Below are 21,878 nucleotides of genomic sequence, written 5' to 3'. Positions count from 1 at the left end.
TAGCCTATAGTCACCCGCTACGCCCCCACGGATGTTTCAACTTGTCAGCTCGCGAACCAGGCAAAATTCTTATGCCAGAGGTATCTAGAAACGTGCACACACGCCACGCGCGACACTTTTCTTTTTCTAAGGCTGGAGCCCACCGCCACAAGTTTTCGGCCAGGCTTTTTTTCCACGGCCAGCCACAGTTATATATACCAGGAGTGATCCGCCCTTTTACTTACACTCCCAATTGTCAAACATCCAATTTTGTCAATATGTGCAAGCCAATACAATGTCAAACCTGCCGTATGTTCCCACAAACGCACCCGATTCTCCTGCAGTACTAACCTTCATTAGTCCTTTCTACCTGGATCGGCTGCGGTCTCCACATCCCAACCGCCATGGCTGGCACCCCTAAGGCTAGCCGGTGCACCTGTGTCGATGCCACTACTGGTATTCAAGGTGAATTTCCACCAAAGTATGGTACCGGTGTGGCCAAGGCCTAAAATTGATGGCGATAACCAGATGAATTGGCCACTAGGGGAGTAAATTAGATTCTATCGGGTAGGTGAAAATGAGATGCGAGTCATGCTCTGAATCTTCCAAGCTTGTAGGAAAAAGGTAGCATAAAGTTGTTGTGAGCGTTGGTGCTTCTATGAGTCAACCGGTTTACTGATGACAATAGGAGAACCCCCACGGCGAGAGCCGAACTCGCAATCCTTTAATTAAAAGTCAAATACGTTGATTGTGCAGGCATCTGACGACCTACTCAACCCACGAAGAAAAATCTTGGATGTAGATTCTTTCAAAAGCAATCTGGAGAACAGTCACCGTGCTAAATGAGCCTCAACTGGTTTCCTCGGATGCCATTCGTTTGACATTTTTGTGGCATTTAAATTACACTCGTAGAGTTTTCCGAACAAACCTTGGGCGAACTAGCCTAGTGATATGCATGGCATATCGTCAATGAGCTTTGCTATAACAGCCGCCTGTATGGTACAATACGCCTGATTTCCTCACTCCGCGTTTGGTGTTTTGAAACTTTTGATTGAGTTTTCCTTCATTATATAAATGCAACATTATAGCCTCAAGACTGGATCCTACTCGGTAATACGTAATTCAGACCCGCTGTCATGAGGACCTAGCTATTCATATCTCTTAGTGCTCACGCTGGATGGCAGCTACTCGTAAACTCGGCCCTGAAAGCATAGATTAATATCACTCCGATTCAACCCAACAAGAGACTATAAAAACGCGTTTCTGGTGGGATATCTTCTCGCTTTAATTGGATGCAAACCTTGACTGCCGGCTGGAAGCCACGGGCTTTAGCAGCATTGAATATAGCATCCCTCTTTTACATTGTTCTAAGCCACCCCGGATGAACCATTCCGCCCACTTACGTATGCTCTTAACAAGAAACCAAGCACTCTTGTAACGAAAGTCAAGGCTAGTCATATACAACTTTTTTACAACTATTTTCGTTCTCTCTAGATTTGTCACAGATCTGCTGCGCCTCAGCCAAGAAACGATACAACGCGCTGCGACCAAGACTTTTATGTGCGTCGCGGACAGTTTTCGCGCCGCGGACTATTTTCGCGTCACGCCTACGTTGCTGAAACAAACTCACTCTATAATCGTCATCCCACTCTCACACTGTTGCGGACCAAAAACATGCTCCCAACCAGATGCACACCAGTCTCACCAGCTGCATCTCGTGTTTTAGGCGCCTTCTCTAAGATCTGAGAAACGTTAATCGACCCCGGGCTCGTGACCGTGCAGCCTCCCGTGCAGACTGAGTCTGCGTACAAGCAAGGGGACGCTTGGGGTTTGCAGCTCACAGATATATGTGCATATGTCCCGACCGGCCCAGGCGCTAGACGTGCCTCTCCTTGATTTAAGCGTCTGTATTTAGAAAAGCAAAACGAAGGAGCGTGTAGTGGTTTTGTTCTGCTAAAATCACTCTTCCACCTCTTTTCTCACGGCCATCGCATTTATTCTGCTACCCTCGTTTTATATTCCGTCAGCAGAAAGTAATTAGACCACAGAGAGTACTTGCTTCCAAGCCATTACGCCGAAATCACAATCCCCACCAGCCGTTAAAAGAAGCCAAATCTGACCTGAAACACTGAGCCTATCACAATCCTCGGACCTCTTCTGCTCCTAGCCGTCTCTGCTATTCCCGCCTCTACCAACTTAGCTCGTCATGGCCAGAGATTTAACCCATAACCGTGGTGGCTACGCGTACCCGACGGCCGACACGCCGCCACCAGAAAACCCGTTTGAGTCCGAGCACTACTACTCGTCTTCGCACTCGTCTGAAGGCTCGCGCCAGCAGTACGACCCCAACCCTGGCCAGGCCTTACTCTCGCACAACTCCTCCGAGTCATTCCAGGGCAGACCCACCCGCGGCTACACCTACATACCCGGGACATCTACTACGACCCACCGTGACAATCACCCGTTTACTCCGCCTGAGTACGACCGCTATCCGTCCCGTGGAAACTCGCGAGTTACGTCGCAGCAGTCGGTTGGCTCGGCCTCCTATATTGCCGGCGTCGCGCCCCGGACCCGCGGCGACTCGTTTACCGACTCGCTGTCCTCGAGCCACCGACAGTCGTTCTTTGAAAATGGGGACGTGGACTTCTCTCCGTTCGGTGGCTACCCCGCGCTGGCCTTTCCCCTCCACATCGATGAAAAAGAGGAAGATGACTACCTCCACAACCCGGACCCCATTGCGGATGCAGAGTACGACAAGAACCGCTTCAAGTACGACATGAAGCACTTGGATCGCCGGTCCTTGTGCGGTCTCCTCGGTTTCATTGTCCTCGCTCTCGGTGCGCTCTGTCTTTTCGTGCTCTATCCGGTCTTGACCTACTCGGGCGTGCTCGACCCGTGGAAACCCCAGTCGTATGTCATTCTCAGCGATTACAAGTATCCGACGCTCGCAGCTATTCGCACCCTGCTCGTCGACCCAGATACGCCTACAGAATACCTTACTCGCACGGCAGATGACGGCTCCGACTGGAATTTGGTTTTTTCTGACGAGTTTAATGCGGAAGGGCGTACCTTCTACGAAGGCGACGACCAGTTCTGGTACGCTCCAGACTTTAATTATGCTGCCACAAAGGATTTAGAGTGGTACGATCCTGATGCCGTCGCCACCGCCAACGGGACGCTTCAGTTCACATTGGACGCTTTCGAGAACCACAACTTGATGTATCGGTCCGGGATGCTACACTCGTGGAATAAGATGTGTTTCACGCAAGGGATCATGGAGGTTTCTATTCGGCTCCCCAACTATGGATTCGTTTCCGGCTTGTGGCCGGGTGCGTGGACGTTGGGGAACTTGGGCAGACCTGGTTATATGGCCACTACCGAAGGTGTGTGGCCATACTCCTACCAGTCATGTGACGCCGGCATCACCGCCAACCAGTCGTCTCCCGACGGTATCTCCTACCTCCCAGGCCAAAAGTTAAATGCGTGTACCTGCAACGGCGGTGACCACCCGAACAAGGGGGTTGGGAGAGGTGCCCCGGAGATTGATGTCATCGAGGCCGCCATGGATACCAAGTTGGGGGTGGGGGTGGCCTCGCAGTCGGTCCAGATTGCCCCCTTTGATATCTGGTACATGCCGGACTATAACCAGATTGAGGTGTACAACTTCCTGGTGACGAATATGAATACTTACGCCGGGGGGCCGTTCCAGCAGGCTGTTTCGGGTGTGACTACCTTGAATGTGGATTGGTACGAGCGTTCACGCTCGGGTATCAACAACTTCCAGAACTACGCGTTTGAGTATTTGAACGATCCAAACACTGGCTACATCAAGTGGTTTGTGGGGAATGACCCGACGTTTAAGGTCGTTTCCAACGCGTTTGCGCCGAATGGGAACATCGGCTGGAGACCGATCCTGAAGGAGCCAATGTCATTGGTGGTGAATTTGGGGCTCAGTAACAGTTGGGCGTATATCGACTGGGGTCTGCTCAAGTTTCCCATGGTGATGGAGATCGACTACGTGAGAGTTTACCAGCCGGCAAACGCAACGAATATTGGGTGTGATCCCGTAGGATACCCGACGTCAAATTACATCCAACAACATCTCAACGCCTACTCAGACTACAACTTGACGTCGTGGGAAATGGCTGGGTATACTTTCCCGAAGAACCGGCTCACCGGGTGCTAGACTGTTGTGAAACTCGGTCAAAATTTGTGTGGTAGCACAAGCAGTGCACCCGCTCAGTTTGTCTTTTAGATCTGTATGTGATATAACAGTGTATGGAAATGTTATTGTGATGCAAGTTTAATTTGTCAGATATAGATTAAGCTTCGTATATGTAAAATTATATATATATATTAATGTTGCATATACGTATGTATTGGTATATTGTAATATAATTCACACGTATATTCACAGTAACAACTTTAAAATTACCCCCTGTAATCAATAAAAGTCTGCCTTCGATTCCTGTCCCGCAGGGGGGAACCACAAATCATCCATAATTGTCAGCAATCCTTCCGGATCACCTTTCCTGGTTTGTCATACTGTCCAATATTCTTTAGATACTCTTCTTGGCCTTTTCCTCGGCGGCACCCTTCATCTTGGACTCTCTGTCTTGCTTGGCTAGAGCGCCCGACTCGGTCTGCATGACGTAGTCCCAGAATCTGAAAGATGAAGCATAGTTACCAATAAAATAGCGGTGGTGATCGTCATGGTGATCTGCACCGGCCCAGAAAGGCAAGAAGTGGTGCAAGGACCATGGGAATTCGTAGCCAGAATGTGCGTCAACTCCTTGCAACAATCTCCCGGTGACCCAGATACAGACAGTGAACAAATGCAAGTTGCCAGTGAGCAAGACAAAAATGATAGGAAACCCAGCGGTACCGAAAAATAGCACCATGGCCTCAACCGGATGGGCGTATTCGGTAGCGAGTCCGAACGGCGCGGCGTATCTATGGTGCTTCTTGTGGATCATCTTGTACAAAGCCCCGTAGTGCATCGCCCTGTGAGTCCAATAGTGCCAGGTGTCCTCCAATACATAAAACATGGCGACTTGCCAGGCTACGGTTGCTATGGGTGGGATCGGCAACTGGCATGAAATCCCGGCCCTAAGGACCCAAGGGTGTAACAACCAGATAGGGACCGCTTCCATAAGGAAATGAGAGACCAAAACCGACTTCAAGCATTCCCAGTGCTCCTGGTTGGATGGCATCTTGGCGCTCTGGATTTTCCAGCGGTTAAAGTACGGAATGCGGTCGACGATGAACCACGGCAAGCAGCGGCCAAAGTACACAGCTTCGTGGATAGTGAAAAGGAGGAGCCCCGTAGCGAGAATGTCATTGCCAATCCACGTGTAGTAAGACGCCCATAACTTTTCCGTCCAGCTCAAGCCCGCCAAGCCAGACACGGCGGCATAGGTTCGTAGAAAAGTAGGGCTGGTCGCATTCATGGAAACAGCAGTCACTTGGAAGCCAAAGTGCACGGAATTGTCAAACACACTAGACATGTTGAAACGAGATGTATGATGGGTGAAGTGGGCGGTCAAGAAGAGGAGGAATTGTAATCTGTTTTGTACAGGGGTATTGTGGTAACATAAAGGATATTTTTAACGGAGCTACTCTGAAGAAACGGATACAAAGTATGACCCGTGACGCATGACCTGCAATCATATGCAATTATAAGGTTAAGCATGTGATTTTATAAGGTTGAACATGTTCTATTACAAAAGTGAAATGTGTCGGAACATTGAGACGTGTTAGCAAACAAAGATAAGATCGATTTTTATTTGAGGAGTCGAATCCTTAATAGGTTATAGGTCTAAAAATATTTTTAATCTCGGTTTATTTTACGACAAGAACATAATCATTCGGTGCTCCCTATATAATGAATTGATTCCCCAGTCAAGAATCCTTGATTTGTAACTCTTAGTGTAAGTGTACGTCACACCAATGGGTCAAACTTTTACCACAGTCTTTTTGATCAGGCACGTGCAACAATGTTCATTCTCTCATGATAATACGTTTCGGCATAATGGCCGAGTGGTTAAGGCGAAAGACTTGAAATCTTTTGGGCTCTGCCCGCGCAGGTTCGAACCCTGCTTATGTCGATATATTTTTTCGCGTCTCACACCCCTATGCCGGGTAACACCATTCCCCATACTAACACGATGGCGCTCTCCTTAACTGTAACGGGACGCTTGCCATCCATACTTCCCAGGCCCGAGCCGTATTAAGATTGCCGCAAAGAGTAGTTAAAATTTAGTCAGTCGATCTTCATTCGGAATATTTGGAACCATTTTTGCCCCAGTCACATAGTAAGTATATTTCAACGTCTCCGATGGATCTGCGTTACAGGTAACCGAGCCGCCCTTGCGATAACCGAGCCAGCCCTGTGTGTTGCAATTGTCGGACTTGACTCGACAGACAATTGAATTGATTGCATTCAATGCCATTGATTGTCATTAATTATCATTGATTCCATTGATTGCCACTGGCTGCTATTGATTCCATCGAGAAGCGCTTTCGTGGCTATGCTCAACCGATTGATTCTTCACCCAGCTACATACTAACGCACAGACATGGACTATACGCGGAAGCTAGACATTCCTGAAGATAGCTCCTCGGAGGAGGAACAATCAGAGAGCGCACGCGCAGCTGCGCATGCGGACCTCCCTACCAACTATGCTGCGAACCTCGCCAAGCTCTACGATATGAACGACGAGATTGTGGCCGAGACACACCACACCTGGGAGATTGCGGATTGGCGCGGCTTCAAAGATAACCGCATCGTCGGGCCAACTTTCCGTTGCGGCGACTTTGACTTCAACTTGTTGATCTTCCCGTTGGGCAACAACAGCAACAACGTTGCGGTGTATCTCGAACCACACCCGCCGTGTATAACCGCTGAAAAGGAGGATGGTACGGTAGAACGGACGCCGGTGGACCCGAACTGGCACTGCTGCGCGCAGTTTGCAATCGACATGTGGAACCCGGACGTACCGGCTGCGCGCATCTTCAGCCAGAGCCACCACCGGTTCCTGAAGAGTGCCACAGACTGGGGCTTCTCCAGCTTCGTGGGTATCCAGCAGCTCAACTCGAACTGGAAGGCCACGGGCGCGCCGCTTGTGTCGCGCAGCCGCGTGAACATCACGACGTACGTGCGGGTCTTGCGGGACACCACGGGGGTGCTCTGGCACGACTTTGTGGACTATGATTCCAAAAAGGAGACAGGGTTTGTCGGAATCCTCAACCAGGGTGCCACGTGCTACCTCAACTCGCTTCTTCAGTCGTACTTCTTTACCAAGGTGTTCCGCCAGAAGGTGTACGCGATTCCCACCGCTCACGACACACCCAACAGCCACGGCACGTTTCCGCTTGCGGTATCGCTTCAGCGGGCGTTCTACAAGTTGCAGAAGGCGTGTGAGCCGATCAGCACCAGCGAGCTCACCTCGGCGTTCGGCTGGACGTCACTCGACGCGTTCACCCAGCACGACGTGCAGGAATTGAACCGCATCCTTATGGACAAGCTCGAGGCGCGGATGAAGGGGACCCCGATCGAGGGCTGCTTGACCGATATTTTTGTCGGCAAGATGAAGTCATACATCAAATGCGTGGACGTAGACTACGAGAGCGTGCGTGTGGAGGACTTCTGGGATATCCAGTTGAATGTAAAAAATACCGCGAGCCTTGCGCGCGCGTTTGAGAACTATATCGAGGTGGAAATGCTCGAGGGCGACAACCAGTACGACGCGTCGGGAATCGGCTTGCAGGACGCCAAGAAGGGAGTGGTATTTGAGTCGTTTCCGCCGGTGTTGCACCTCCAGTTGAAGCGCTTTGAGTACGACTTTGTGAACGACCGGCTCGTAAAGATCAACGACCGCTACGAGTTTCCCGAGTCGATCGACTTAAAGCCGTACCTCGACGCGGAGTCCGAGGGCTATGAGGAGGACTGGGACTACCAGCTCCACGGTGTGTTGATCCATCTGGGAGACTTCTCGTCCGGTCACTATTACGCGATGCTCCGTCCGTCGCTCGCTGATGAGTGGTACCGCTTTGACGATGATCGTGTGTTCCGCGCCACCAAGCGCCAGGTGTTTGATGAAAATTTTGGCGTCGACGTGAAACCCAACGCGGATTTGGCCAAGTTGACCCGTCACGAGTACCAGGAGTACCAGAACCAGCGGTTCACCAACGCGTACATGTTGGTGTACGTGCGCAAGGCCAAGTTGGCCGAGGTCATGGTCGAGGTGGAGGACGCTGATATTCCTTTGAACGTGTCGCGCACTATCGAGAGCGAGCTCCGCGAGCAGGAGCGTGTTACCAGAGAGAAGCAGGAACAACACTTGTATGCACGCTTGAACGTGTTCACTACCGGCAGCTTCCAGCACTACCAGGGCTACGAGATGGGGCCCACGCTCGTGCACCAGAAGTTGTTCCACGACGAGTTGTACGCGAAAGAGTCGTTTCCGTGGCACGTGCGGGTGTTGAAAACCGATACGGTGGCGTCCGTGGCCGCTCAGATCGCTGAGAACTTTGGCTTGGATCCAACGCAGTTTCGCTTGTGGACAATGGTCCATCGCCGCAACGCCACCGTTCGTCCGGACATTCCTGTGGATATGGAGCAGACGATTGGCGCATTGCAGGCGTCGAAGCTCGAGCTCAATCTCTGGGTGGAAGAGAAAAATAAGGAGCTTCATGTGGTGAAGGGCCTGGGAAATCTGGTTGGGGCGTCTCTTACCAAGACATTTGCTCAGCTTCCACCCACTGACGTTCTGTTCGCGACAGTCTCCGATGATTCCGACGACGTTGTGGTGTTGCTCAAATACTTTGACGTGAAGAACCAGCGGCTCACGGGGTTGACCCATGCAGTGGTGAACAAGTACAGTGTGATTGGGTCGCTTATTCCGTTGGTAAACCGGCTTTTAGGGAACGACCCATTCACGAAGCTCAGCGTGTACGAAGAGTTGCAGGTGGGATCTATTGACGCGCACAAACTGGAGGCTACATTTTACACGAGTGAGGTGGGTAGTGGGGATATTCTTGTACTTCAGCAGGAACTTCCTGGAGAATCTGAAGATTCTAGGCAACATGAAAAGAGCCTTGACGGGCCTGGGTTCTACACCACCGCCATTGACTTTTACAACTTCTTGCTCTTCCGCACGCAATTCTCCATGCGCCCCAAGTCTGCCAGTGACGACGATGCAATGGTCATCAGCGATGGTGCGCCGGCCAGTGCCACAAAGTTTGACTTCTGGTGCTCCAGCAAGGCGCCATATGCGGAGTTTGCCGGCTACGTGGCTCGCAAGATTGGCGCCGATCCCGACTACCTCCGGTTCTTCGCAGTGGGCTATGACGGATCTAAGGTACCTCTCGGCTCTGGTGCCGCGCTCAGTTCTATTCTTCTGAAACACGTCCCCGCGTACCAGAGCGTCACATTTGAATACGAGACGTTGCCGATCCCACTCGCGGACTACGAACACAAGCGTGCCGTCACGGTGCACTGGCTCCAGGGCGGCATCGTTCACGACACTGTATATGAGCTTTTAGTGCCGGTTAGCAGCACAGTCACGGACGTGATTCACGGTGTACAGACGGCCGTCGGTTTCGAGAACGAAGCTGTGGCAGATGTATTGGTGTGGGCTGCGTTTGATCACAAGTTCGTGGAGTTGCTTCCGGGCGAGAGACCGCTTAGCCAGATCACGGACACGTTGCTGATCTACTGCGGAATCTTTCCACAGGAGGCGGATATCTTGGGCCGCCAGGCGTCGGATGACGTGGAGGTGGTTGAGTTGCGCCACCCCCAGGAGCCCGCGTACGAGCGCTTCGAGTTGGCTCAGATCCGTCTTATCACTGCGTTTCAGTACAACAAGGATGCGCGTCGGACCCACGGTGCGCCGTTCATCTTCATCTTAGTCAAGGGCGAGCCGTTCAGTAAGACCAAGCAGAGATTGCAGCAGTTGACCGACATCCCCGAGGCCGATTTCCTCAAGAAGGTGAAGGTAACCACGTGCACGAAGCATGGGTCTGTAAGGCTCAGTGTTGAGACGGCAGATCTGGCCCGGGATGCACTTGTGTTATACGACGAGATCCACGAGGATGAATTCTTGTGTCTTGACCATCCTGAGAGGGCTCCCCGCCGTGCCTCTGGGTTTGAAAAGCCGATTGTCGTATCTTAGATTTGACCTTTAGTGTTAGGAGCCTCGAATTCCTCGCAAGTTCTTTGCCGGAGGCCTTTGCTTTTTTTTTTTTGCTTTTCCAATAGATTTTCGACATTTTAGGAACCTTGCAATAAAGGTGCCATTTAACTAGATGGAAGTCGGCGCTCATTATCTCGTTACCTCCGATAGGCGGACACCCTAGCATCGTATTCGCCTCAGTATATAAGGCCACTAACTACCCTTGGACTGGACAACCTATCGCAAAAATCAACGCCTCTTAGATGATATATCCCAAACTTATCTCGGACCCAAACTGGGGCTAACTTCACCAAGAGTGTTGAGGTCACCACCCCTATCTTACACAGTATACTACAGCTACCCTGCAGCATGAGCCACACGGTAGTACCTTCCAAAAACTGGAAGGAAAAAGTACGCCCAGACCAGAGTAGTATGAATACACAATATAGCTCCAGAGATAAAACAGTTAGCTCCAAAAAAAAAAACGAGGGACGGCCAATGTCCTAAAATCTGATAAAGAAATAGCCCAAGAATGCAGCGTTAAAGTTTATAATATAGAGAACTAATAGACGACTGAAGCATGTGCTCCTAAGACCTCTTACTATGTGCCTAAAATATCATGCCAACAAGTGCGACATCCCGGCCCCATTTGTAAGCAAAATGGCGTGTTGCTGTAGTCGTTTCCCCCGGTCGATTCCCTCCGTAATGAATAAGCTTAAAATAAGCAAGCTGAATAAGTGTCCCTGGTGATGGACCAATAACCCACTAGTTGTATTAATATACACTCGGAGAGCACACCCTTTGGGTACTAATTGTAACTAATTTCTGTCGTATAAAGCCGGGTCTTAGCTCGTTTCAGATGTAATGCATGTTTATTATTTACCCACGCATGCCGGACACCACCGACTTACGGTCAGAATAAGCCGCGATCTGCGAAGCTCAGCACAAGCCTCCGGTATTTTGGCCCCACGAAACTGGCTTATTATAGTACCAACTATGGTGATTGGTACTCCATAATATAGGTGTTATTAATAGACTATATTCAGCTCTTCAGTCATGGATCTCCCCTCCCAGCATCTTTGAATGGTCATTCCGTAATCAAACGGTCGGGGACCCCTCTAGCAGATATTCCCCTTGGAATTTGAAATATCCCTGGCCATGCAGCGCTTCTAGTGAGACTGCTGTCGGCACCATTGTCGGACATGGATCGGGGCCGCATGCGTCTGGATGGTCCCAGGCGCAGCACTCTTGTCCTATATATAGCCAACCGTAAGATTCGCCGCATATGATTGGTCAGCGCCAATTCTCTGTTGCCTGTTTCCTCCATACTCATCCCACGTTATCGCCTCTATATACCTTAGTCCTTATTCCAGATCAGAAACGCGCATAGCGCAGTGGTAAGCCTTTTCCTATAAATAGCTTAGTGTGCAGCACGTATTTACCTTTTTCCCGATGCAGAAAAACTCCTTGCATGCTGCATGAAATTTTAGCAAGGTAGCGAGGTTTATAAGGCAGCACATTCGCCGTATTTGGGACCGCGCTTGGCAAACCTTTGTTTGCTCCTTAGACTCCGACAATGAGCTTTAACCGCAACAACTACAACCTGTTGGGGGGGGAAGATGATATCGAGCCCTCTACCATACCTTCGCTTCCACAATCTGCTTACCAGTCGCACACCAGGAACGAGTCTGTCTCTGACGTGGCGTCGCCTAGAAGGGGCGTGACGTTCCAGCGCAACAACTACCAGGTACCACAGTACCCACGATACGATTCGCAGTACTCGCATAACCGCAGCCCATCGAACCAACCCCACACTTCGTACATGGAGGACGCCCCGTTGTACGCCGACGAGATGGCGTTCCGTGAGTTTGAGCCGGTCACAGTTCCGCTCCGAGACATTCCACACGGTGGGCCAATACCGCAGTCTCATTCTTCCCAGGACACGGTCTTTGAGTCCAATCAGGGCAGCAAGTTTGGCTTCGAAGAGTCGCCGTTCGACGACGACTACCAGTACAACCCCGAAAACTACGACGCCGAGCATGGCTTTGACTTCAACGACCAGCGCAATCTGCGGATGTCGTACTACGCCGCGGGAGACGACTACAACGTAAACGTGTTGGAGGATATCGACGACGGCCACACGCCACAGTACATCGATGACGATGAGGAGTCCTTGTTTTCAATCTCGATGTACCATCCGGGGGACGAATTCAACGATTCCTACCAGGAAGGCGACGTGCTCGGGAAGGGCCTCCACAGACGGGCAACGACGCTCACGCGGAAGAAGACGTTCCAGACGAGAAACCTCACGGAGGCGCCGAAGATGCGCTACACAAAGACGATCAAAAAGGCAAAGCTCATCAACGGGAACTTTGTCTTGGACTGTCCCGTCCCCAAGACGCTCATTGACACCTACGGACTGGCGAAGAACGGAGGAAGCGGTGCGTCGCGGGAGTTTGGGTTCATGCGCTACCAAGCGGTCACGTGTGGGCCGTCCAACTTCCTGTCCTTCAGTTTCGACGTTCGTCAGAACATGTACACGCCTCAGCGGCCGACGGAGATCCTTATCTGCATCACCATGTATAACGAAGACGATGTTTTACTCGGGAAAACGCTCAAGGGTGTGTTTGAAAACATTGAATACTTGTGTCTGCTCAATAACTCAGCCACATGGGGTCCCGATGCGTGGCGCAAAATTGTCGTGTGCATTGTGGCTGATGGGCGTGTGAACTTGAACCCGCGCACGCAGGCGTTGCTCGCATCGCTCGGGTGCTACCAGGACGGGTTTGCCAAATCCAAGATCAATGAAAAAAATGTCAAGGCGCATGTCTACGAGTACACGACCCCCGTAGGCATCCACTCAATCAATGACCGCGTGCATTTGGAGCCGGCCCGCAACCCCGTTCAGCTTTTGTTCTGCTTGAAGGAAAAGAATGCGAAAAAAATCAACTCCCATCGTTGGGCGTTTCAGGCGTTCTGCCCCCTTATCGAGCCAAAGATCGTGGTGCTCTTGGACACGGGTACGCAGCCTTCGCGGAAATCGATCTACCACTTGTGGCGTGCGTTCAATGACGAAAACGTCGCGGGTGCGTGTGGCGAGATCAAGGCCGCGCTCGGGCCCGGCAACCGCTTGCTCCTCAACCCGTTGGTGGCGGCGCAGAACTTTGAATACAAGATTTCCAACATCTTGGATAAGCCGATGGAATCAGCGTTTGGGTTTATTTCCGTGCTTCCCGGTGCCTTTTCTGCGTACCGCTATCGCGAGTTGTTGAACGACGACAAGGGGAAAGGGCCGTTGGAGAAATACTTCAAGGGAGAGTTTTTGCACGAGGGGGCTCAACCGGAAGAGGATGACGATGAAAAGATGTTGAAGGATCGAAACTACGAGGAAGGTGGGATCTTCACTTCCAACATGTATCTCGCGGAGGATAGAATCTTGTGCTACGAGCTTGTTGCTAAGCGCAAGAGGTCGAACGTGTTGCGGTATGTCAAGGCCGCTTCGGCTGAAACGGACGTTCCAGAGGCTCTCGATGAGTGGATTCTCCAGCGCCGGAGATGGCTCAACGGCTCGTTTTTCGCAGCTACGTACTCCATTGTGCACTTTCACAAGATTTGGATCACACGCCATTCGTTACTCAGCAAGCTCATGTTCCAGGTCCAGTTCTTCTACCAGGTAGTGTCGCTTCTCGTGTCCTGGTTCTCGCTTGGCTCCTTTTTCCTCGTGTTCCGCATCTTGACCGCGAATTTGGGCGAGTCCGACATGCACTTTTCTGTGGGCAAGTACCTCGCGATGATCTTCCTTTGGCTCTATATCGGGTCGGTGGTTTCCTCTTTTGTGTTGTCCTTCGGGAACAAGCCGCGCGGGACAAAAAAGTTCTACATGATAATTGTCTGCGTCTTTGCTGTGCTCATGGCGTACATGATCTTTGCGGCGGTGTACCTCGCGATATACGCGGTCAAAAGCGTTGTTGACAGCCCTGACACTATTACGTTCATGTATCTCTTCAAAAACGAGCGTTTCCGTGACTTAGTCATCTCGTTGGCCTCCACCTACGCGCTCTACTTCGCGGCATCCTTCATCTACGGTCAGCCGGCTCACATGTTCACCTCCTTTGTCCAGTACCTCTTGCTTTCCCCGGCGTACATCAACGTGCTTAACATTTACTCCTTCTGCAACATCAACGATGTTTCCTGGGGTACCCGTGGCGAGGCGTCCGCGAAGGACTTAGGGACTGCGCGCATCAGTGAAAAGTCCGGCGAGTTGGTCACCATCGCGCCCGCGTTCCAAGCCGAGATCGAGGACGCGTACACGACCCATTTGGAGTCCTTGAACACGTCGCCGCCATCGGTTGTGATCATCCCTGCCGCCCGAAAGCTCCGTGACGATGACTACTATGCCATGGTGCGGTCTGCCACCGTGTTGGCCTGGATGGTTACGAATGGGATCCTCATTATCATCGTTCTCCAGACCGGCGGTATTGATGCCTTGACCAATGGCAAAACTACCACCACTAACACCAGTAACACTCAGATCTTTTTAACGATCATCTTGTGGATTGTCGCCTTTTTGGCTGTGTTCCGTTTCATTGGCTGTATTGTGTATTTGCTCTTTGGCGCGGCCAGACCGTTGAAGTGGAGGTTGAAGGCGCGTTTCCGCAAGCGTGAAGTACTTTCATAAGTGAAATAATCTTAATTGCATTGGTTTTAGAACAAAATTTAGAATAAAACTTAAAACAAAATTTGGGTTGGGTAAGGCGGGGCGAATTTGAGGGGGACCGGGGACTAATTCGGACAAGTTTGGTATTGACATTCTCAGTTTGGTGTTTGTGAAATGTGCGAGGTAGTGGCATGAGGCAAGGTTAGAGTTGGCTGAGAGTTTTGGATGCACACGTCAAATATAATTCAACTAGATACCCTAGGCTGTAAGCGGTAACGGACATTCGCTTCTCGGGCTCACACGACAAACTATTTCTTCTCCTTCCTTTTGAGATGAATCCTCTGTCTGATTGCTGTACTACTGAGCTTGGTGGAGAAATCCTCGTTCTGGGTCCCACCTGGCGTGATGACCCCGATTTCCACAATCGATAACGAATGCATGCCCTTCTTCAGTCTGAAGTCATTAACAAACTTGCCTCCTGCTCTGGTCTCGGCACTGATCACCAACGCGTCAATATCCTCGAGATAGCCGGTGGGCCCGCAGATATCCTCGATCATGTAGATGTCCACGCTTAAAGCCTCTATCCGGTCACCACTCTTGGGGAGGAGTCGGGCTACAAACTCGCGGATAATTCGCACACGATCTTCGTACGATTCTAGCTCTTCCGCGTATTTCTTATTCACGAGGAGCTTTGGACCAGTAACCCCTACAATCAAGGTTTTGCGCGCGAGAAACAACGACTGCGAGAGAAGAATCTTGTGACCTTCGTGAAGATGATCAAAGGTCCCACCAACAGCCACTGTGTCAAAGTTTCCCATTGGAAGGTCTTCCACTTTTTGACTCGAGGTCGCAAACGTGATCTGAGCTAACCCTTCGGACGAAGCTACAAGCTTCACGCCCCTGCTTTGAGGCACAAGTCCCTGCTCACAGTCCAAACTGACCACCACATCGTAGGTCTGTACGTCTATCTGGTTGAATAAAACAGCACAATCCAAATCGTGCCGAGAAAGGCTATGGGTGCTTCCATAGATGTGGTTGAGGAGGTTGTCCACGTCGGGCAAGCGGAGGTCAGCGACGAGTAGGATGTCTATGGATGCTCCGACCGCCAAGGTTGGCACCACAAGCTTCAAAGACGAGTCAGTAGAATATTTTCCCGTGGAAACAATCAATGCAGAAGTGTAGCTCATAGGGTTGTGGTGATTGGCCAGGACTTTTCAGTGAGGAGTAGCGGGGCAAACTTGTAGGCGCAGATAATGATATCCTGCAGAGACGAGAGGGGCCCTAGAGCACGTGATGATTTAGGAGAGATAAGTGAAAGGGTTTTGAAAGAGAGTATTTTAATGTGATGTTAAGGTTATGAGCTGATAAATACCATATTCTTCGTACTTATACATCTAACGCCATCATAAAGCTTTAAGTAATGAAGATTAGCGATGGTTATGGCTGTCAATTTGCCATTAGAATACGGCTAGTCTCGAGCTCTGCCATATACTGAATCCACCCCTTAAACTTGAAACTTGAAATCAATCTCCAGATTTTCAGGTGTCTCCCATAGATACTCACTAAAGTACACCTATTAAAACTTACAATCTAACACCCACACAAAATCACATCTCTACCGCAAAATACCCCAACAATATCACTTCTCCATAGTCCTAACTCATTCGCGCAACATGCAGTCCTTAGGTATCCTGTACGGTGCATAAATTTTATCAATATAAAACATGTCGGCCATAAACATTCTCTTACTCCTCACACATCTCACACCATCTAATGGAGGAAAATACAACGGACAACACTGAGTACGCCCACTTGGTGGAACTCAGGGCGAGTGGTATCTATGTTCCGCCCGCGAAGCTCCAGCTGTTGCTCTCAAACGCGCAATTCTCGCCATCCTCCAAGGAATACCAGAAGATTGAATGGGAGAGGCTTAAGAAGGCAATCAACGGGTTGGTCAACAAGGCAAATATAGGCAACGTCAGATCCATCGTAGTAGACTTGTTCCGGCTCAACTTGACTCGCGCGCGTGGGCACTTGCTCAAAGCGCTCATGCGCGCACAGGGCGGGGCGGCACTGTTCACTCCGGTGTACGCGGCACTCGCAGCGGTGCTCAATTCGAAGATTCCTGAAATCGGGGAACTACTCGTCAGCCGGTTGGTGCTTCAATTTCGCCGCGGCTTCAAGCGCAACAACAAGGCGCTTTGCCAGTCGGCGACCGCTTTCCTCGCGCACTTGGTCAACCAGCAGGTGGCCCACGAGGTGGTGGCCTTGCAGCTCGTCCATTTACTCCTTTCTACGCCGACGAACGACTCGGTGGAGATTGCGGTGGGGGTTGTGACAGAAGTGGGCGCGTTTTTGGCCGACGCGGCGCCCAAGCCCAACGCCGGGGTCTTCGACCGACTCCGCACCATTCTCCACGAGGGCTTGATCGACAAGCGGGTGCAATACTTGGTCGAGGTGTTGTTCCAACAGAGACGTGACGGCTATCCGGGTCATCCCGTGGTTCCGAAGGAACTAGACTTGGTGGATGAGACGGAACAGAACACACACGTGATTGGCTTGGACGACGAATTGAAGGCCTGCGATCACTTAAATGTATTTCAGTATGACGAAGAGTATGAGAAGAACGAGGAGGTTTACGCCGGTTTGAGGAGGGAGATTCTCGGGGATGAAGAGGAAGAAGAGGAAGAAGAGGAAGAAGAGGAAGAAGCGGAGGCTGTCCCAGATTTGGTACAAATCACAGACTTGACCGCCACAAATGTCACCAACTTCCGCAAAACTATATATCTCACTTTTCAAAACTCATCCTCTTCCGAAGAAGCAGTGCATAAGTTGTTACGCTTGACGCGGAGCAGCCGGATAAAAGACCAGGAATCACTTGTGGTGGATATGCTCGTCAAGTCATGCTCGAATGAGAAAACATACTCCAAGTTTCTCGGGGTTACGGGCGAGCTCTTGTGTGCCCACAACCGGTACTGGGAAAAGGCCTGTGAGGAAAACTTTGCGGTCTATTACGAGTCCATCCACCGATACAATACCAACCAGTTGCGTAACATTGCACGCTTCTGGGGTCATTTGCTTGCCAGTGACAAGCTCCGTTGGGAGGTGTTGCAGGGGATCAAGTTGACGGAAGAGGATACCACCCCTGCCGGCAGAGTCTTTATCAAATTTGTGTTTGGTGAGTTGGTGAGCGAGATGGGCGTTCCGCTCTTGCGCGCGCGCTTGTGCGAGCCGTACATTCAGCCATATATTTCGGGCATGTTTCCAAAGGAAGGAAAGAGCCATGTCATATTCTGCATCAACTTTTTTACCGCGATTGGGCTCGGGGTTGTGACAGAGGAGATGCGCGAGCTTTTGCCAACATTGCAGGAAGAGGTCAGGGGGAGGTCTCGGTCGAGATCCCATTCCAGGTCACGTTCCATGTCATATTCGAGATCGTACTCCAGGTCGAGATCTTATTCCAGATCTTATTCCAGATCGAGATCTTATTCGAGATCGCGGTCCAATTCATATTCCAGATCGCCTTCTCGTAGCAGGTCTAGAAGCCAGGATAGCCCGGTACAGAAAAATCGCCAACAGTCTAGATCTAGATCTAGATCTAAATCTTTCTCCGGGTCTCCGTCTCAAGATGGCGACCAGAGATCCAGAACACCGCCCCGTGGAGATAACCAGAGATCTAGAATTCCACTTCGAGATAGTAACCGCCAGAGATCCAAATCTCCCGTAACTAGACAGCCAAGAAATCAGTCCCGGTCTAGATCCCCTGCGAGCAGGGCTCCAAGGCTTCATCCCGACAGACTCAAGAATATCAGGAAATAGCATCCTATTTAAACGGAAAAGATTTTGGATAGAATTTCACATTAATGGATATTTCAATAATTCTTGTAGGAATCAACCAATTCGTTGCCCTTCTCAGTTTCACCCCTAAACGCACTTAAAGCTGTGATAATCAGTCTTGACTCGGTAGTCACTCGAGTTAGAGGGGCGTCTCATGTTTGTTCCGGTTCTTTATGGGTCCTGGGTCACTACGAAGTTTTTAATCCTCCCGAAGCCCACTGATCTTTAAAATAGTGCTTCAGCCTTCATACCATGGTTCTGAGGGACGGCCCCAGCAATCGAGCTGGATTCATCCACTCAAGAAACCTTACAATCCCCAATAATCTTAGTATGTACATGGTTCATCTTTTCTATTAACAGCGGATTAACTTTCTACGGTGAAATACCACTTCCTCCGGCTAAACCCCCATCTCAAGATTTTACCATTCTCTAGTCGTATCTAAATAAAACTCAATGATTCTTCGGTGAAAACCACCAATCTTTCCTTCAACTACACCGATAGCCTGTAAACTCTATGGAAATGAACTAAAAAAAAGTCGAGAAATTACCTTCTAATTCTGCTCCGTGGTATCATCGGCCTCTGGAGTTTCAGTTCCCGCTTCAAAGACTGGACTGGGTTCCTCCATGACCACATCTTCCTCCTTTACCTGGATAGGAGCATCTACTTGGGTTTCAGTTGAAACTACTTCTGCCTTTGAGGAGGTTTCAGCCTTGAAATCTGTTTTTCCAACCATCAGGGAGGTCTGGGCTTCAGTTTCAACCTTTGGGCCAGACTCACTGGCTATGCCACTCGTCTCTCCATACTTTTCAGGCCAAAACTTTTCTAGCATCTCCGTCACCTTCACCTTCAAATCCTCGCTTTCACGGAGCCCCTCGAGCACTTGTAAGCACCATGCCTTGACCGGCGGTCTGTACAAAATCAAAAAGTGCAACGCCTGGATTCCGATGCTCGATCTTACCGGGTCCAAGCACAAGCTGGCCAACTTGGCCACCAAGTCCTCGTTCAAGTACGGCACGTCCCCCAACAAACGGATAAAGATTTTTCTGTCGGACGGCTCAATATATGTGATGACGGCGTCCAAGATCTTGGAACACCACGTGACATACGTCGGCGTCGGAATGTCGGCGTCCTTAACACGGGCCTTGACCTGCTCGTCGGTGAGGCCGGCGCTGGTCAACTCGGCGGCCAAGACGGCTTCGTTGGTGACGCGCTCCGAGTACCACTCCTCGTGCAACCACTGTACAACGACATCCACACGGGTAGAAATCGACTGGGTAAAGTAGTCAAAGATGGCCTGGCGAATCATGTCGCTGAGGATCTGGTTTTCCTCGTCGTTGTTTCCCGGCGAGGTGATGCCCCTGGTGTTAAGGCGGCTCAAGATGGTCAACCAGCTGTCGTTGCTCCAGTCCTGAATCGCGGTTTTATTCAATTCATTGCTGACTCCGTTCAGCGATTCGGACGTGGCATGGAGCTTCTGGCTGGCGGTGGCATTGCCTGCGGTTTCAAAGTACTTGGCGATGATCACCTGGAGCTGCTGCTTCTTCTGCTCAAATGTGAGCACTTTCGGCGCCGGAAGAGTGTATGTAGCCTCTGGGTCGTACTCATCATCAGACTCCGCAGCTGGCGTCATCTCCGTCTTCATCTGAACACTGACGGCATTGGCATAGCGCGCTGCAACAATCTCGAGCGCCTGGGTCAACTTCTTAGGCTCGGCTTTGTTTAAGCCGATCAACACCATTTTGATGAGAGTGTCGGGGGGGATGCTACTGACGTCAAACAAGTGGTTCTCGTCCTTCGGATCGCCGAGCAACCACATGTCACGGTAGGAGTTGCTGGCAGCCACCTTGGCGGAGTTAAAAAAGCCGGAAAGAGGACGCTTGCGGATCTGGTCATCGGTCGAGGCGGCCTCCAACGGGTTGTGGCGGCGCTGCTCATCCGCTCTGGTCTGGAGCACGTTGGCCATGGTGGTGAGCTTCGGCTCCAATTCTGCGGGGATCAACTGGTTACGGAAGCAATGATTGAGGAAGACTTTCAACGTGCGGTCCACAAAACGTCTCAGTAACTTGAATGTGTTCACCGACTCATAGTTAGACTGAAGCTTGGCGTAGGACTGGAACTTCTCAAGCACCAGGAACACCTGGGTGCCCAAGTGTGCACGATGACGGAGCAAGTACGGCAACGCGTTGATGATCGCGGTGAGTACACCGGAGTTGATAGTTTCTTGCTTGAACGGTGCGAGCATCAGGTCGAGGATCCTGAGCCCGTCGGCCTCGGATGCGCGCGTGATGAGCGGATGGTTTGGTGCAACCTCGCTGAAGCCAAAGTGCGAGCTTGGCTTCGGCGGCGTACGGTTGCGCAAGCGTGGGTCACGCGGTGGTGGCGGCTTGTCCAGGCTGGCCGTGTGCAATAACACAACCTTGACCATCAACTTAATAAGCGGGAATTTGGCGTTGGCGCCCCTGTAGCGGTCGAGTTCGTCGTTCTGCGGCGCAAACGGAAATGGCGTGTTCCAGCGTGCCAAGAGTGCATCGCGGATGGCAGTAAGCTTGATCCAGGTCGAGGAAGCGTTGGGGTTTTCCGCAACGTACACAAAGAGGATGTCGTAGAGCGCGGTCACGGTGTGGGTGACGTTGACAAAAATGGCAGCATCAGCCACGGTCGCGAGCGCCGCGAGTGCGTCAAGTGCATCAAGCCCCACATCGAGCTTGATGTTGCGCGCCAATGGCGATGTTTTGCCGAACGAGTCTGCGAAGAACAGTGCGCACCAGCGCTGGATGGCGACATTGTTGTTAGCCGCAATGGGGTAGATCGAGCGGAGGACCTGGGGGTAGACGTCCAAGTTGGAGACCGCAAGGTCGCGCGCCTTGTCGAGGTTCTCAATCTCTGACATACGAATAGTGAATGATAAAGGGGGATGAGGTTGGTTTTGTAGGCTCAATTTGTATTTACTTAAGTTTCGGTGGGTGTGCGCGTACCACCAAGACGAGCGCAGGAGCACGGTGCGGGCTTGGCCGAGGGCAGTACCATGGGGTATGTAAAATAATGGTTTGGTAGGAGAGTCATCCAGGGGGAGAGTCATCCAGGGGGAGGGTACCCTGACTTCAAGGGCATACTGAGCAAGTATTTTTCTTGATTATTTTGAGGGCCATCAATTTGCTATTTGGTACTGCTTTAGCTATTATCAGTCATATTTGTCAGTAACCAATAATATCAGTGTTTCAATAGTACA

General features: G+C 50.9%; 8 protein-coding genes and 1 non-coding gene across 9 annotated transcripts; 6 read left to right on the top strand and 3 right to left on the bottom strand.

Annotated features, from left to right (window-relative positions):
- Nucleotides 1–236: 236 nt before the first annotated feature.
- Nucleotides 237–842, top strand: BABINDRAFT_66321 (uncharacterized protein). Its single transcript, XM_019132475.1, has 2 exons — nucleotides 237–288; nucleotides 340–842. Exons 1-2 carry the CDS (start codon nucleotides 258–260, stop codon nucleotides 486–488), a joined length of 180 nt encoding a protein of 59 aa, XP_018983092.1. The 5' UTR covers nucleotides 237–257; the 3' UTR covers nucleotides 489–842.
- A 1,343-nt stretch (nucleotides 843–2,185) lies between these two features.
- On the top strand, nucleotides 2,186–4,165 carry BABINDRAFT_9753 (SKN1/KRE6 family beta-glucan synthesis-associated protein; the record flags this gene model as incomplete). Its single annotated transcript, XM_019133012.1, has 1 exon — nucleotides 2,186–4,165. One exon carries the CDS (start codon nucleotides 2,186–2,188, stop codon nucleotides 4,163–4,165), a length of 1,980 nt encoding a protein of 659 aa, XP_018983091.1.
- Nucleotides 4,166–4,283: 118 nt separating this feature from the next.
- On the bottom strand, nucleotides 4,284–5,542 carry BABINDRAFT_163161 (sterol desaturase family protein). Its single transcript, XM_019129751.1, has one exon. The coding sequence runs from the start codon at nucleotides 5,484–5,486 to the stop codon at nucleotides 4,539–4,541; it is 948 nt and encodes a 315-aa protein (XP_018983090.1). The 5' UTR covers nucleotides 5,487–5,542; the 3' UTR covers nucleotides 4,284–4,538.
- A 462-nt stretch (nucleotides 5,543–6,004) lies between these two features.
- BABINDRAFT_t322 lies at nucleotides 6,005–6,086 on the top strand. Its single transcript has one exon. It is a non-coding gene; the product is annotated as a tRNA-Ser (tRNA).
- A 132-nt stretch (nucleotides 6,087–6,218) lies between these two features.
- On the top strand, nucleotides 6,219–10,607 carry BABINDRAFT_163160 (ubiquitin-specific protease). Its single transcript, XM_019129750.1, has one exon. The coding sequence runs from the start codon at nucleotides 6,558–6,560 to the stop codon at nucleotides 10,152–10,154; it is 3,597 nt and encodes a 1,198-aa protein (XP_018983089.1). The 5' UTR covers nucleotides 6,219–6,557; the 3' UTR covers nucleotides 10,155–10,607.
- Nucleotides 10,608–12,342: 1,735 nt separating this feature from the next.
- CHS8 (Chs8p) lies at nucleotides 12,343–14,832 on the top strand (the record flags this gene model as incomplete). Its single annotated transcript, XM_019131994.1, has 1 exon — nucleotides 12,343–14,832. One exon carries the CDS (start codon nucleotides 12,343–12,345, stop codon nucleotides 14,830–14,832), a length of 2,490 nt encoding a protein of 829 aa, XP_018983088.1.
- A 287-nt stretch (nucleotides 14,833–15,119) lies between these two features.
- On the bottom strand, nucleotides 15,120–15,629 carry BABINDRAFT_40704 (putative pantetheine-phosphate adenylyltransferase; the record flags this gene model as incomplete). The annotated part of the gene is made up of 1 exon (XM_019131987.1): nucleotides 15,120–15,629. The coding sequence occupies one exon, from the start codon at nucleotides 15,627–15,629 to the stop codon at nucleotides 15,120–15,122; it is 510 nt and encodes a 169-aa protein (XP_018983087.1).
- A 922-nt stretch (nucleotides 15,630–16,551) lies between these two features.
- Nucleotides 16,552–18,678, top strand: CWC22 (U2-type spliceosomal complex subunit). The gene has a single exon (XM_019129749.1). It carries the CDS (start codon nucleotides 16,585–16,587, stop codon nucleotides 18,628–18,630), a length of 2,046 nt encoding a protein of 681 aa, XP_018983086.1. The 5' UTR covers nucleotides 16,552–16,584; the 3' UTR covers nucleotides 18,631–18,678.
- A 373-nt stretch (nucleotides 18,679–19,051) lies between these two features.
- BABINDRAFT_163156 (RNA-processing protein) lies at nucleotides 19,052–21,545 on the bottom strand. Its single transcript, XM_019129748.1, has one exon. The coding sequence runs from the start codon at nucleotides 21,537–21,539 to the stop codon at nucleotides 19,200–19,202; it is 2,340 nt and encodes a 779-aa protein (XP_018983085.1). The 5' UTR covers nucleotides 21,540–21,545; the 3' UTR covers nucleotides 19,052–19,199.
- Between the last annotated feature and the right edge of the window lie 333 nt (nucleotides 21,546–21,878).

The sequence above is a fragment of the Babjeviella inositovora genome (genome assembly GCF_001661335.1).
Source record: "Babjeviella inositovora NRRL Y-12698 unplaced genomic scaffold BABINscaffold_13, whole genome shotgun sequence".
NCBI classification, from domain to species: Eukaryota; Fungi; Ascomycota; class Pichiomycetes; order Serinales; genus Babjeviella; species Babjeviella inositovora.
The sequence above is the reverse complement of the archived record's forward strand: the minus strand, read 5'-3'. Positions and strand labels throughout refer to the sequence as shown.